We start from the raw sequence: 12,709 nt of genomic DNA, 5'->3' as shown, positions 1-12,709 counted from the left end.
TTTTCTTCCTCATCCTGTCTGTCACTCTTCATTCTGGCAGCCACGCTTTGATCACAATGTCACATCTCACTTCTGACTGCCACCTCGACATCGATGCCCGTAGATTTCAGTCTATTCATCTTCCTCCCAGTCTCTCCATTTTGGCTTCTTTATCTCACTCTTGTTCCTTTGTTTTCCGTTTTCTCAGTAGATTTCTTTTGGGGTTTCTGAAAGCTCTTGTACAATGTGTATAAATATTCAGTGTGTGAATATCGCTCTCTTGACTTTTCAGGTTTTCTCTGTCATATGTTTCTTGGTACAACTTTCTTGTTTCACATGTCACCATTTTTCCTCTCTTCTCCTGCTCTTTCATTTCTCTCTCCTTTTTATTTATTTTGCTTTTTGATAGTTTTTTATTTTTTGCCTTTTGGCCTCTCCGCTGTTAAATATTTGATTATGAGTGCATTGTCATGACACAACTGCTGTCTGTTGGAGCTGAGGATGTTTAAAATCTTAAAGCAAAGTTTCAAGGAGTAAATGTTCAAAGATACATCTGAGTGAGTTTTTTTTTCTCTGTTACATCTTGTAGCAGATTCAGAGAAGACCAGTCACAGACATTCTTTAACACTGTGTCAGGAGCAATGCTGCAGAGCACAGCTGGGAAAAAGAAGAATCCTTCCAACAAGGACACTCGCTCATTTCCAAGCTGACATTTTACTGAAGCGCCTAAATAACTATAGAATGGATCCTTCAAAAAATTTGCACAAATGTACCTGTACCTTGTAAAGTACCTGGTGTGGTTTATAATGCGTTCAATATTAGGTAAGAATGGCTCTCAAATCATGATTCCGTCCTGAATTTTAATTGAATTGCACATTTGTGCAGTATATAGACCTTGCTTTGTGTGTGGGCTCTGCTCATGGCTTGTTTTAACGTGCAACACTTCAAAGTAATGAAGAAGGAAGAGAAAGAATGTAGCCCAAGGAAAAGATGAGTATGCGCATGTGACCAGATCAGACGAGCAAAACAACAACAACAAAAAAAAAGTATAGTTCAAGTCATTATGTATGAGGCAAGCGTCTAAGTTAAGCAAAAGGACTAACCTACTGACCCACATATCAGAAAGCCAATAGTTAGGATGAAACTCCAGCTTGCTTAGTGTCAGGCTGCCATTAGAAAGCCGATTCACTTCCAGCAGGATCATTTATAATTCAGATGACCAACTTACCTACAACAGAGCACCGTTAAACTCAACTGCAAAAACCATGCAAAACAAGACTGAACCCAATCTTGAGGACACAGCTGTTATTAAAGAACTCGACCTCCCAATTAAAGACTTAATATACTGTAAGTGGAGTCTAAACATGACTTCCTAATGGACTGTTTTAGTTGGAACTAGTTCTTCTGCAGAGAACAAGAGAGTTGTTTCTGGAAGAACATGTTTTTTCTTAATGGTGCATATTACATTTTTTTTCACCAGAGATGAATCCCTGAAATTAAACCAAAAATACTTGCATGACTTAATATGTTGATGGAGCAACTAAGCAAATGTTTTCCAGATATTTATCCTCACATTCCCATCTTGAAGAAAAATAACTATAACTGTACAATAGATTGATAAAATTTTTTGACATGGCTGTAAGGAGAAAGTAAGCCAAAGACTCATCAGGCCTGTAATAGTTAGTCTGACACAGGTCGAGTCTTTTTTCATTTTAATGAAGGAATGGTGCAAATGAATGACATAATATCCAAAGAATTTGATATTATTATCCAATTTTTACGTCATTCATTTGCACCATTCCTTCAGAAATAGCCTTTCAATGTGCTAACTCATCATTATGTTTCTATGTAGTAGCTTTCATGGGTTTCATCGGTATTTTTTTTTTTCCCAAACCTGCTGTCATCTCATCACCAGCTGCTCTTCTGTTGTTTTAAGTCATCGGATCAATCATGACTGAAAACCAAAAGACTATGACAGGTGTAGCATCACATGTGAGGGCAGCTCTCACCTGTTTAAGGTCAATAAAACAAATTGCCTATGACCATGCAGATTGACCCTGTATGTTTCTCTATAGTTCACCTATGCTGATGTGAACTAAGGCACTGGGGCTCAGAGTGCGATGGCCTTCATGTAAACAAGCTGGTCACGGATGGATGTCAATGCTACATAGTTCTGATGCACGGCCGGCTGTGGCAGCAGCTGCTTTAGATCTCACTCAGAGTGTGTAAGCTCATGTGATGCAGACTAAACATTGGGGAAGAGGGGGGGGGGTCAGAGGCTGGCTTACAGGGGGGAGGAAAAAAGTGGGTCACTTCTTGTTGTCAGGACTGCAGGAATGTGACGCCTGAATGAGCGCATAGTTGTGATTTTAACTATGGAGTATGAATTAATCCCTGCCTGTGAAAAGCCCGTGTTAGTATTTGTGTCTGAATGTCACGTTGCATATGTCTCATTTCTGTCAGCACACTTGGAGGTCCAGTACTTATATGGGTGTTTTTTGTTTTTCATTTTTCATACAGTACAGTAAAAACCTATAAGGCACTGAGTGCAGAGACATGGGAGTGTTGGAGTGCAGTTGTGAAACTTTTTGGGTTTTGAAAATTGACAATAACTCATCTCAAGTGATCTGAAGAAGTCCATCAGCTGAGTGCTAACGTCACTCTGTCTCATTCGAATCATCCCACACAAACCGTGCAGCTCCACTGACTATTTTCTCTCCTTATTGTTCAAACACTTCCTCTTACCGCCTTTGTGTTCTGGCTCTGTTCCTCCTCACATAAAGCATCAGTATAGTCACTGCTCCTTTTAGATCTTTTCCTGCTTCTACTTATTCTCACTGCTGTAACGTTCTCTGCCAGTTTTTCTTTCATTCTGTCACTCTCCCTGTCGCCATCTTGCTTGTCTTTCCTTCTTTACAACTAAACATCCCTGCTCTACATTGTTTTCTCCTCTTATCTTTTTGGCAACTGGGCCATTCAGCATCTATGGAGGACAAAGAATTAATATTGTAACTGAAGTCAAAACCAGTCGCATAAATTGGCTTTACAAGGTTTTTATATGATAACAGTGATGTGTTCAACAGTTAGTTCTAATCATAGAGAAAATGGGCGGTGGGGGGGCTCATCTACGAGCTGATAAGGAAGGCAACATCTGCCAGACTCTGTGGTGGAGTATAGTAGGATACATGTTCAAGTCAAGCACAAAGACAAGGGAAGAAGAAAAAGAAAGAGAGCGAGTGGCACACATCAGGGCTGAAGCTAAGACAGCTCTCATTGTGACAAATCAAAGCAGCGCTAATTGGTACAATTACAGAGACAAGACGAGAAAGTGCAGAGCTGTGTGTGTGTGTGTGTGTGTATAAGAGAAAGCCAAAATATACATTATCGCAGATGAGGCTGTGCTTCCAGATAACGACATAAATTAAGTGAAATATCCTCTGTGTGAGAAAATAAGGATCTGCACTTCTAAAGGCAAGAGGACAAATTCTTTGAAGTCACAGCCCTGCAAGGATGAATAATTTACATCACATTTACAGTACAATGCAGTTTCAACCTCACTCAGCATTTATTTGTTTATTACACTTAGTTCTCTGACCCTGAGTGCTTTGTGTAATCTTCAGTGAGACATAATCTTTATGTCTCACTGCTACGTGTTGTGTTGTGTTAACTGCAGGAATGGGAGCAATGATCTAAAGGGAAGTTAACTGAAACCGCTCATGGTGCAGTGAGATGTGTGCCTGGAGTGAAGGGTAAAAACTAAGTTTGTGCCAAGGAGATGTTGTGTCTGTACATTTCTTTTTTAATACCCTGCAGTCATGTTTCCCCTCACAACAATAATTCACAAAGTTGCTTCTCATAGAAAGCCCTATTAGAGAAAGTCATTACCCAGCTTCCCAAAAGATTTCTCATGACCGCACGCACACACGCAATTTTATTTAAACTTATTAGGGCTCACTCACCCCAAAAATAACTAACTACGCAAAGGCAGCTAAAGACAGCTATATGATCCAATGTCTGTAAAGGAGCTGACCACATATAACCACTCATATCCATTCATACACTCAGATGCGGGCAGCAGTTATGACATCATTCTCTGTATCTGAGTCATCTGCAGGGCAGATTCAATTCAAAACTGAAATTGAACAAAGCCGCCGCACAGACTGTAATCATACCCTGTTTGCCTACTCTGCAACACGGAGAAGATGCTGGAGGCTGTTTACCTCATCTCAAAATAAAATCTTGAGATATTACTCTCACCACAGCTGTTTTATCAGACTAAGAGCAACAACTAGAGCACTAATAACCTCAAAAGGCTTCTCAGTTGTGACTGTGGTTATGTGAAAAAGGAATGAGAAAGCAAAACTATTGCTTTAGATTTGGTCCAAGTGGATTTCCCCTACCTTAGGCCTGCCTTCCTATGAAGCCTTTGTTCCGTCTGTTATACATGTGATACTATTTACCTTGTTTATGCCTTTTTGGGATGCATCACGACATAATTATGTATGCTAGTTCCTGATTTCATAACAAGAAACAATAGTTTTTAGGATTCATAACATGGTAACATTCCGACTTTTGAGAAGAACAGACAGCCAGGAAGAGTCAAAAAGAGAGGAAACAAATATAGTTTACTGGCTGAATTTAACCATCCAGTTTTATTCGGTGTTCATGCATCTTTGAATTAGCTACTGAGTTTAATTTGATGGAAACTGCTTTAAAGTTTCCAGCTTGTAAATGTGTTTGCAGTTATCTTCGCAGCAACAGGATGTCTGCAATTAGTCCCTTTGTCACCAAACCCGGAGCACCAAATGTTTAGTGTAGTGACTCAAATTAATGTGATATCAGTTATCAATTTTTTTTTTTTTCAAATGCACATTTCAAGATTTTTCTTGCTGCTTCTGTGTCTGTCTGTTTCTCATACACACACATAACCCTGCTTACCTCCTTTTCTCCACCTACTCCACCTTTCTTTTCCTCTTTCTTCATATATACCTATCAGGCTTAGCTTTTGAAATTTCACTCTTTCCCTTGCTAGAAGTTTTGCACATTTTCAACAGTCAAACGTAATTTCACAGCAAGCAATCTATATGCTTGTAGAATTGGGGGGGGGGGGGGGGGGGGGGGGGGGGTAATCAGTATCCTCCTTATTCTGCGAGGGCCCATCACCCACCATGAAATCTAGTACATGGCTGTATGTATGAAAAATGACTTAAGTGAGGTGCCTTTCAGAGTGTATGTACTTTGAACTAAGCTTGAGTGTGGAGATTACCAAACATCACACATACAGTCAGGACTAATGCCAGAGGTAAAGAAATTCACATCTTAGAATGAAGCTATCCTTTTTTTTTTTTTTTTGTAGCATGAGATTTATATTCTAGCTGATCACAACCACAGATATGAAAGTTGAATGAGGCACATGATGTGGAATACCTGAGGTGAATGGTTAAAGATAAATCAGTCAGGACACACTAAAGTGAGAGAGAGAGAGAGAGAGAGAGAGAGAGAGAGAGAGAGAGAGAGAGAGAGAGAGAGAGAGAGAGAGATGTATCTTCTAAGCTTTCTGCTGGGTAACAGAGAAAAACACACCCTGTTGTGATATCAAATAACACCCATGGGGTTCTGCAAACAGAGAGAGAAGAAGAAGACTTGAGTCAGACTGTGAGGGATGTTTTCATAACACACACTTTCCCTTCCTGGCAGGTGTGTGTCAATGTGTGTAGGTGTTCATGATGTGTGTCTAAGATCGCTCCTAACAAGCTCTTCAAAGAGTCAATGTTTAGACTGAGAGGGGAGGAAAAGCCTGTCTCTGTTCTCTGAACACACACACATGGACAGACAGTGGGAGTATTGGACTATAATCCAGAGTTTCCTGAGAACAAGGCATGCCACATTCAAACGTACACACCTAAAGAGTCTGGGAAAAACCTCCTATATCCATCACAACACCCAGACACAACAACCCTGTACACTTCAACACTAAGATGTAATGTTGCCACCAGCTCAGACTATGGATTGCAGAAAAACTCTTTACCCATGATAGTTACTCAAAAACCTGTAATTGAAAAACCAAAATTACAGTCTTGATACCTGTAATTGCCACGTGCAAGACATATGAGAAAATAATTTGCTTGAAAAAAATTACCTCAGGTAACTTTGTTCAAGAGAGCAGCAATAGCAGTGAAATCAAGCTCTGAAATGTAGCTCTTAACTATTAGCGCTGAAATGAACTTAAATCAAAAGTTGAGCAATTAGTGAGCTATTATATTCTCCACATCAGCAGGTTTGCTTATCAGTACTAGATATTCAGAAGACTACAACTCTATCTTTAACAAATGAATTGACAAAAAAATCATTCACAATAACAGAATTGCAAGATTGTTGCAATAAACAGCTGATCACACCACAAAATGAAGACACAATGAGCAGTTAAACTACAACCTGAACTTTACTTCTTCCTATTTTTATATCACCACAATAGCTGAGTATTCTATCTATCTTGCTGCTTTTGTCAAACTTACTTTCACTCAGTTTTACAAAGAAAATAGGTCATCTCGGAGTGTATAGAATTACATAACAAGTGACAGATCTTAACACGATTTCAGACTAGTCACAACAAGACCGGACAACCAAGGTTGGTTCCCTTTTCTGGTATTTATAGTCACCTAACTCTGACATGTTGGATGATTGTCCTGCAGATGTGTTTAAATTTTTGTTATATTTTGCTCAACATAAGTTTGAAGGAAAATCAGTCTTGATTGACTCTTTCTGTACCCCAAGACTATGTGTTTTTAGTGACTTAAAAGTTACTTACGATCCAAGCCGTTGATGTACTTCATAGATATCTCACAGTGTCCCCACACAGCGCTGACAATTGGATACAGCTTCTTGCCTTTCAGCCCTCTAAATGCCACTCCAAGATACTGTCCTTCCACCATGAAGCTAAGAGTTCCTTCATCCATGTCCAGAATCACGAGTAGTGAATCTGGCAGTGTGAACGACTCCTCAGGTTCCAGGAAACATGGGTAAGATGGCAGCGAGCTGTGGGCCCGGTTCTTACTGTCATGGTACAGCCGGTTACGTCCTAAATCCCAGCCCCAAGACTCACAGTCCGACCCCACCAATGCTGTGTAACCAACAGAATGTAAAGGGGCTTCTGAGGTCGCCACCCCAACTACAGCGTGGGTGCCTCTTTGCCGGGCAGGCCAATGAATCCTCCACACATGGAGACCCCTGGTGTATCCAACTCGCCCCCGGATGCAGTCCGTGCTCTGAGCGACCGGGTGGCGGTGAAATGTCAACTTGTCCTCCTCTTTGATGAAGATGTTGAGAGAGCGGTCATCTGGGTTCCACGCGTGCCGGAGCTGGGTCTCTGGTCCAGCACATGGCATGTCCAGTAGGAGATCCAGCCTGGGAGGTTTGGAGAAATCTGGGCCCCTCAGTTCCAGGTGCTGCCGGCGATGAGCCAAGGGCCGGTAGGAGGGGGAGCCCCCGCTTTCCCCACGACCGTCTACTGATTTAATACTGCCAGAAATCTTCTGGCCCATGTCTGCGATGGAGGGGTTGTCAAAAGGAAAGGTGGAGGAAGCGGGGAGTGCGGTGTTTGTGCAGGTGTGTGCTGCGTTGCGTGGAGCTTGACGTTACCTCATCAAGGCGGTGGAGCTGACACAAAGTTTGTGGTGGTGGGAAATGAAGGCGAAAGAGATGAATGAAAGTTGTGAATGCTCTGGTTACATGCCCCAAATCTCCTCAGCAAGACAGAGTGGGTGCTACTCCTGTTGAGAGAAGGACCAGAGAAAAAAAAGATTAAAAAACTGAAAAACCATTTCATTGCTAAGCAGAACCAGTTTTCAAGAAACTATACTCTCATACTCTCTTTAACTAGAAACAGAGAAGAAAAGTGATGATTGAAAGATTGAAACAGAAAGTGAAAGCGAAGACCAATGGAAAGTCTTGGCCAGTCCTTGTCTCACTGCTGTCTTTTGTGTCGCTTCGATGAGATAAACCATTAACAGGATGATGCACACACAGAGACTCATATTTCCTCGTAATCATCTCACATCCTCCTCATTTGCCTCAACCAAAATATACCCTGCAAACATTCCCCAGTTGTGCAACATGGCCCAGATTTGAAGCGGGCACCCTGCGATTTAGGTAATGGGATTTTAATGAACATTGCTTGAGTTTGCTGAAAGCAGAAGGAAAAACAATAGCACCAGGTACTCATTTATCTCCAATCTTTTGAGCAACAGAGGAAATTCACCTGGAGCTGGCTCTTTCATCACACTTCATCAATAGATAAAACGGTAGTATGACTCATAGTGCCAGGCAGTCTGCAAAACACTCACAATGTTCATTCACAATAAAACTGACTTCTTGTTATGTTGTGGTTTCATTTTAGCGTCTATTTTCTCATTCAACAGTGTAATACATTAGTTTCTTGTGTGGGTGCTAGTCTTGGTTTAGTTTTGAGACACTTTCTGTTAGATTGACTTGCAGTTTGGATTTATTGGGTTAAGGTTTGTACTAATTGAAAACAGATGTACCTGTTTAAACACAATTACAAATGAAAATCCAACCATTAATTCCAACAAATAATTGGACTAGATGAGAGGCCTTCCATGAGCGCTGATGCAGAGTATAAGGGAAATGGAGCAAAAATACATGAGAAATATTTAACCAAGTGAGAGAGTCCTTAATCAGCAGCCTAGTAACACACAACAGTTGACTGACAGCAGTGCAGGTAGCAAGGGGAGAATAAGAAGTAGGTCTGAGGTATGTCAAAGAATTAAACCAGTGTGCAGGCCAGGATGATGCTTTGGTGTCGCTAAGGACAGCCCAGCATCAGTCCAGTTGTAGAACCATTTGTGATTATGACATCGTGCCCTCTCATGTGACAGCGCTCTGTGTTGGCGTAGCCAGATAAACTAAATAAAATCACGAGCTGTTCTTGGTTATTACTCTAACTAAGAATCAGTTCAAAGAACGGTTGTTCATCAGCTGTTGTTCATGACTGTGATTGGCTTTGGTACTCAGCCTGTGGCCTCATACATGCGACTGAATCACAGCTGTGCTGATGTTCACTCCTGCACATGTCATAGATCTTATATTATCTCAGGCAAAAATAGTTCTCAGTGTTTGAACTGACGTAGTGATCTCTTCCAGGAACAGCAGCTTGTGTTTCCTGTTCACGGGAAAAGAGTAGGTCGCACTTAGTGCAAATGGGGAAGTAGATGACAAAACTCTGTACATGTGTTGTGTTTCTGCCGCCTGTCTTGCCTCAAGCCGCAAAGCAGCATTTATTTTGATGTGTTTGCAGAACTGACGCTTCTTCTGGTAAGACTGGCTCACACCTCCATAGGAGCACAGGCCACATCTGTATCAATATTACACTGCCTACAGACAAATTTAAAAAACACTAGCTTTCTTTTAATCTATAAATGAACCTGTTACTTAAACCTGGAAAGCCAGTAACATGGAGCTAGAAATGGAAAACATCTAAAAAGGTGCATCTTCAGTAAATAATACTGTTTTAATTTCTTGTCAATATAAAAACATAAAAATATGGACAGTGTTTTTTATTTTAAACAAATGACAGTTACACATACTCCCACCATGCCAGTCAGCCACCTTGCCAGTGTGATGTCATGGTGAAGTTCTGTGTTAAAAGAAAATAAAAATTTCTGTGGTCTCTCTCCCTCTTTCTCACACACACACACACACACACACACACACACACACACACACACACACACACACACACACACACACACACACACACACACACACACACACACACACACACACACACACACACACACACACACCTCTCTGTCTCAGTTTGACTATTCGCATTTCCCTGATTTTATCCTTCTCTTTTTCCCCTGAATGAGGTCATGGGAGCTGGGAGCCAACGTGTGCCACCACTCAGTTCACTCCCCAGCATGAGAGGGTTCACTGCTCGGACACACACGCACACACGCAGACCCCCCCACACACACAGACATGCAGACAGCTGTCTCAGTGTGTGTCATCATGGCTGGCAGGTGGGGTAAGGGTGGACTGCATGGAAGATTCCAGAGTAACCACTGCCAAACTTCAGCCAAACACTGCGCACACTGTACAAACCTTCAGTGTGTTTGTATATCTGTGTGTGTGTCAGCTGGGCCAATCTAGAACCATGTGAGGATGACAATCTGGCATTACAGGCTGTCATCAAGGAGGCACTTGACCTCTGACCCTGTGTCGCCACAGTCACCGTTGCATAGTAACCTCTCAGGAGGCTTCTGGTGGGCTGGCGGAGTGTTTGCCTCTGAATAGCGGCAACATGCTTCCACCATCTGTTGTTTACTCTCCCTCCCTCCATCTCTCCATCGCTCTCTTCTTCTGCAGCCAACTAGTTAGAACCAACTGTACTTGCCCCCCCTATCCCTTGATTCATCGGTACTATCAGCTGGATTAAACAGGTAAAGAGACAAGAGCAGAGACACACACAAAGCGCATTTGCAGTGTTTTAAAGGCAACTGGAGAATGCAAGGAAATTAGAAATCAAAAGTTAAATATCAGCCATACCACTCAACCAGTAGTTAAACCAGGGGAAGGTTTGTGCTTTCTAATTATTATAATATCAGATTACTGTTCCTACAGTCAACTACTCGATCAACTGAGTTATTGTTTAAATTGTATCTTACTGTCATGTTCTTACTAGTTACTTTAAAACTATTCTAGAGGTTTTGTCAGAAAGTGAAAGAGGATGATAATAAGAAGGCACGGATAGCAGTGCTTACCTGGTGTGTGGTCTGGATTTGTCTGGTTTCACATGCTGCCCTGTACTAACAAGCTCTTGTCACTAAAAAAGCTTATAAGGACTTGAGTGCGTGTGTTTCCTTAGCATTATACAAGAGGACATACTGTGCGTGGATGTGCATCTCCCTCTGAATGTGCTTCGTTTAAAACTGTCCAGCAAGCTGGGCAGACAGGCTTTGAAGTCATATACACACACAGACTCACACCCCAGGCCTAGGAAACTGCTGAGGAACCTCTCACTCATACGGCACCACCCTCACAGAAATGACCAGAGATGTCTGTGGGCTTTTCCACAGAAAAATCCTGAAAAGCTCTTTCAAGGTCCCAAAGAATTATGTCTAAATATGAACCTATGACTGACAGAGGTTTGCAGACTTTTCCATGTAATGCTGAAACCAGTATTACATAATTACCATACATGTATGACTATTTGTGACTAAGAGGGCCAAGCAAGGTCAGCCAGTGGCCCACAATACCCCAGATAGTCAGCACTAATAACTAGACAGTCATTCAGCCTTCCTGTTTCTGCTTATGCGCAAATGTCTGGTCTGAGTCTGCTTATGTGTGTTCTTGTCTTTCATCCTAGATCAGCTGGCCCACAAGTTATCATCCCAGCACCTGCAGACACAGTAACAGCAGCAGAAACAGCTGCTGTCTGGCACCACTACACATGTGGAAACAATGGGCTTTTTTTAACGGGTGAGCTGTTAATGTACAAGTCAAATGCAGTCAAAAATGTGTTTTTCACTTTTTTTGCCAAGAGTCAATTATGAAAATCAAAACCAGGCTCATATCTGTCCATTAAAAAATGCTCCACCGAGCGGCTCATCAGCTTAGTTTAGCATACAGTGTTGAAACAAAGAGGGAGTTGGCCTGACTTGGTTCAGAGGCATCAACACTTTCTTACCATTATCTCAAGTGGAAAATTATAATTTTTGCTGTTAAAGTGGGTATTTCCTAGCCAGATTAGCTTCAGGCTGTTACTGCACAATGGCTACACGCTGACAGAAACCCTAGGAAACCCTGCCAAGATGAAATCAGTTTCGTTTTACTATGATTTTTGTTAAACAAGTAAAATAAAACATGTTCATTAGTGGCCTCTGGTTAGGGTTAGGGTTGGTTTTGGACACAGCCAAGGGGGGCATTTCATCATTTTTCGGGCCTCTATACACGTTTATCATCCACATATTGGCAAGAAAGCTAACAAACAAATTTCCCAAAATGTCAAGGTATTCCTTTTTTATGGAAAAAAACAAACAAACAACAACAAAAAAAAAAAAACACCCTGATCTCCATTTCAGCCAAACTACATGACCTACCCCAAAAACATGACACAAGACACCACAGGAAGTAACATTTGTGAAGAGAGCCAGCGCAATGAAACATTAAATAAGCTGCAAATAAAACATTTTACGTGTCTGCTTGAGAGATTCAGCAGCGTCCTTCTGAAATATTGAGCTGAGCCTTTTTCGTCAAGAAGGGCTCTGAGTCTGCATTAAAGAAAATTTAAATGTAGGTCTTGACGCACCTGTCAAGGTTCAGTGAACTCAAATAATTAAATTTTTTTGTGAATTCTCACATAAGTACAGAGGTGGGCACATGTTTTAATTGAAAAATTGCTCATATTGCTAATGAATTGGTCTGCCTTGAAATTAAATACAAAAAGTCATTGAACTTGAATAATGAGGAAACAGTTTGGAGAAAGTTGGAGAACAGATAAACACCAAACTAATTTTACGTCTCATTATAAGTGGCAGCTTACAGATGTGCTCATGCACCCGAATTTAGACCACATCATGTCATCTCTATTACATAACTGGTTCAGACTTCTCTAACCTTATTTGACCCTATACTGCAGAAACGTTGTGTCATTATTATGACATCACGAAAGAATAAATCACAAAGTGGTCACTTCTTCCACTTTCCACTC

At 41.3% G+C, this 12,709-nt stretch overlaps 1 protein-coding gene across 2 annotated transcripts in view; it reads right to left on the bottom strand.

Moving 5' to 3' along the window:
* Positions 1 to 12,709, bottom strand: part of LOC115057870 (SPRY domain-containing SOCS box protein 4-like) — a 61,741-nt gene that overhangs the window by 23,550 nt on the left and 25,482 nt on the right. For both annotated transcript variants that reach the window (XM_029525098.1, XM_029525097.1), the window contains exon 2: positions 6,788 to 7,748. In XM_029525098.1, the coding sequence (XP_029380958.1) occupies positions 6,788 to 7,520 (733 nt within the window). In that variant the 5' untranslated portion in view covers positions 7,521 to 7,748. The remainder of the gene's footprint in view (positions 1 to 6,787; positions 7,749 to 12,709) is intronic.

Source organism: Echeneis naucrates, chromosome 17, assembly GCF_900963305.1.
Source record: "Echeneis naucrates chromosome 17, fEcheNa1.1, whole genome shotgun sequence".
Lineage (NCBI taxonomy): Eukaryota > Metazoa > Chordata > Actinopteri > Carangiformes > Echeneidae > Echeneis > Echeneis naucrates.
The sequence above is the reverse complement of the archived record's forward strand: the minus strand, read 5'-3'. Positions and strand labels throughout refer to the sequence as shown.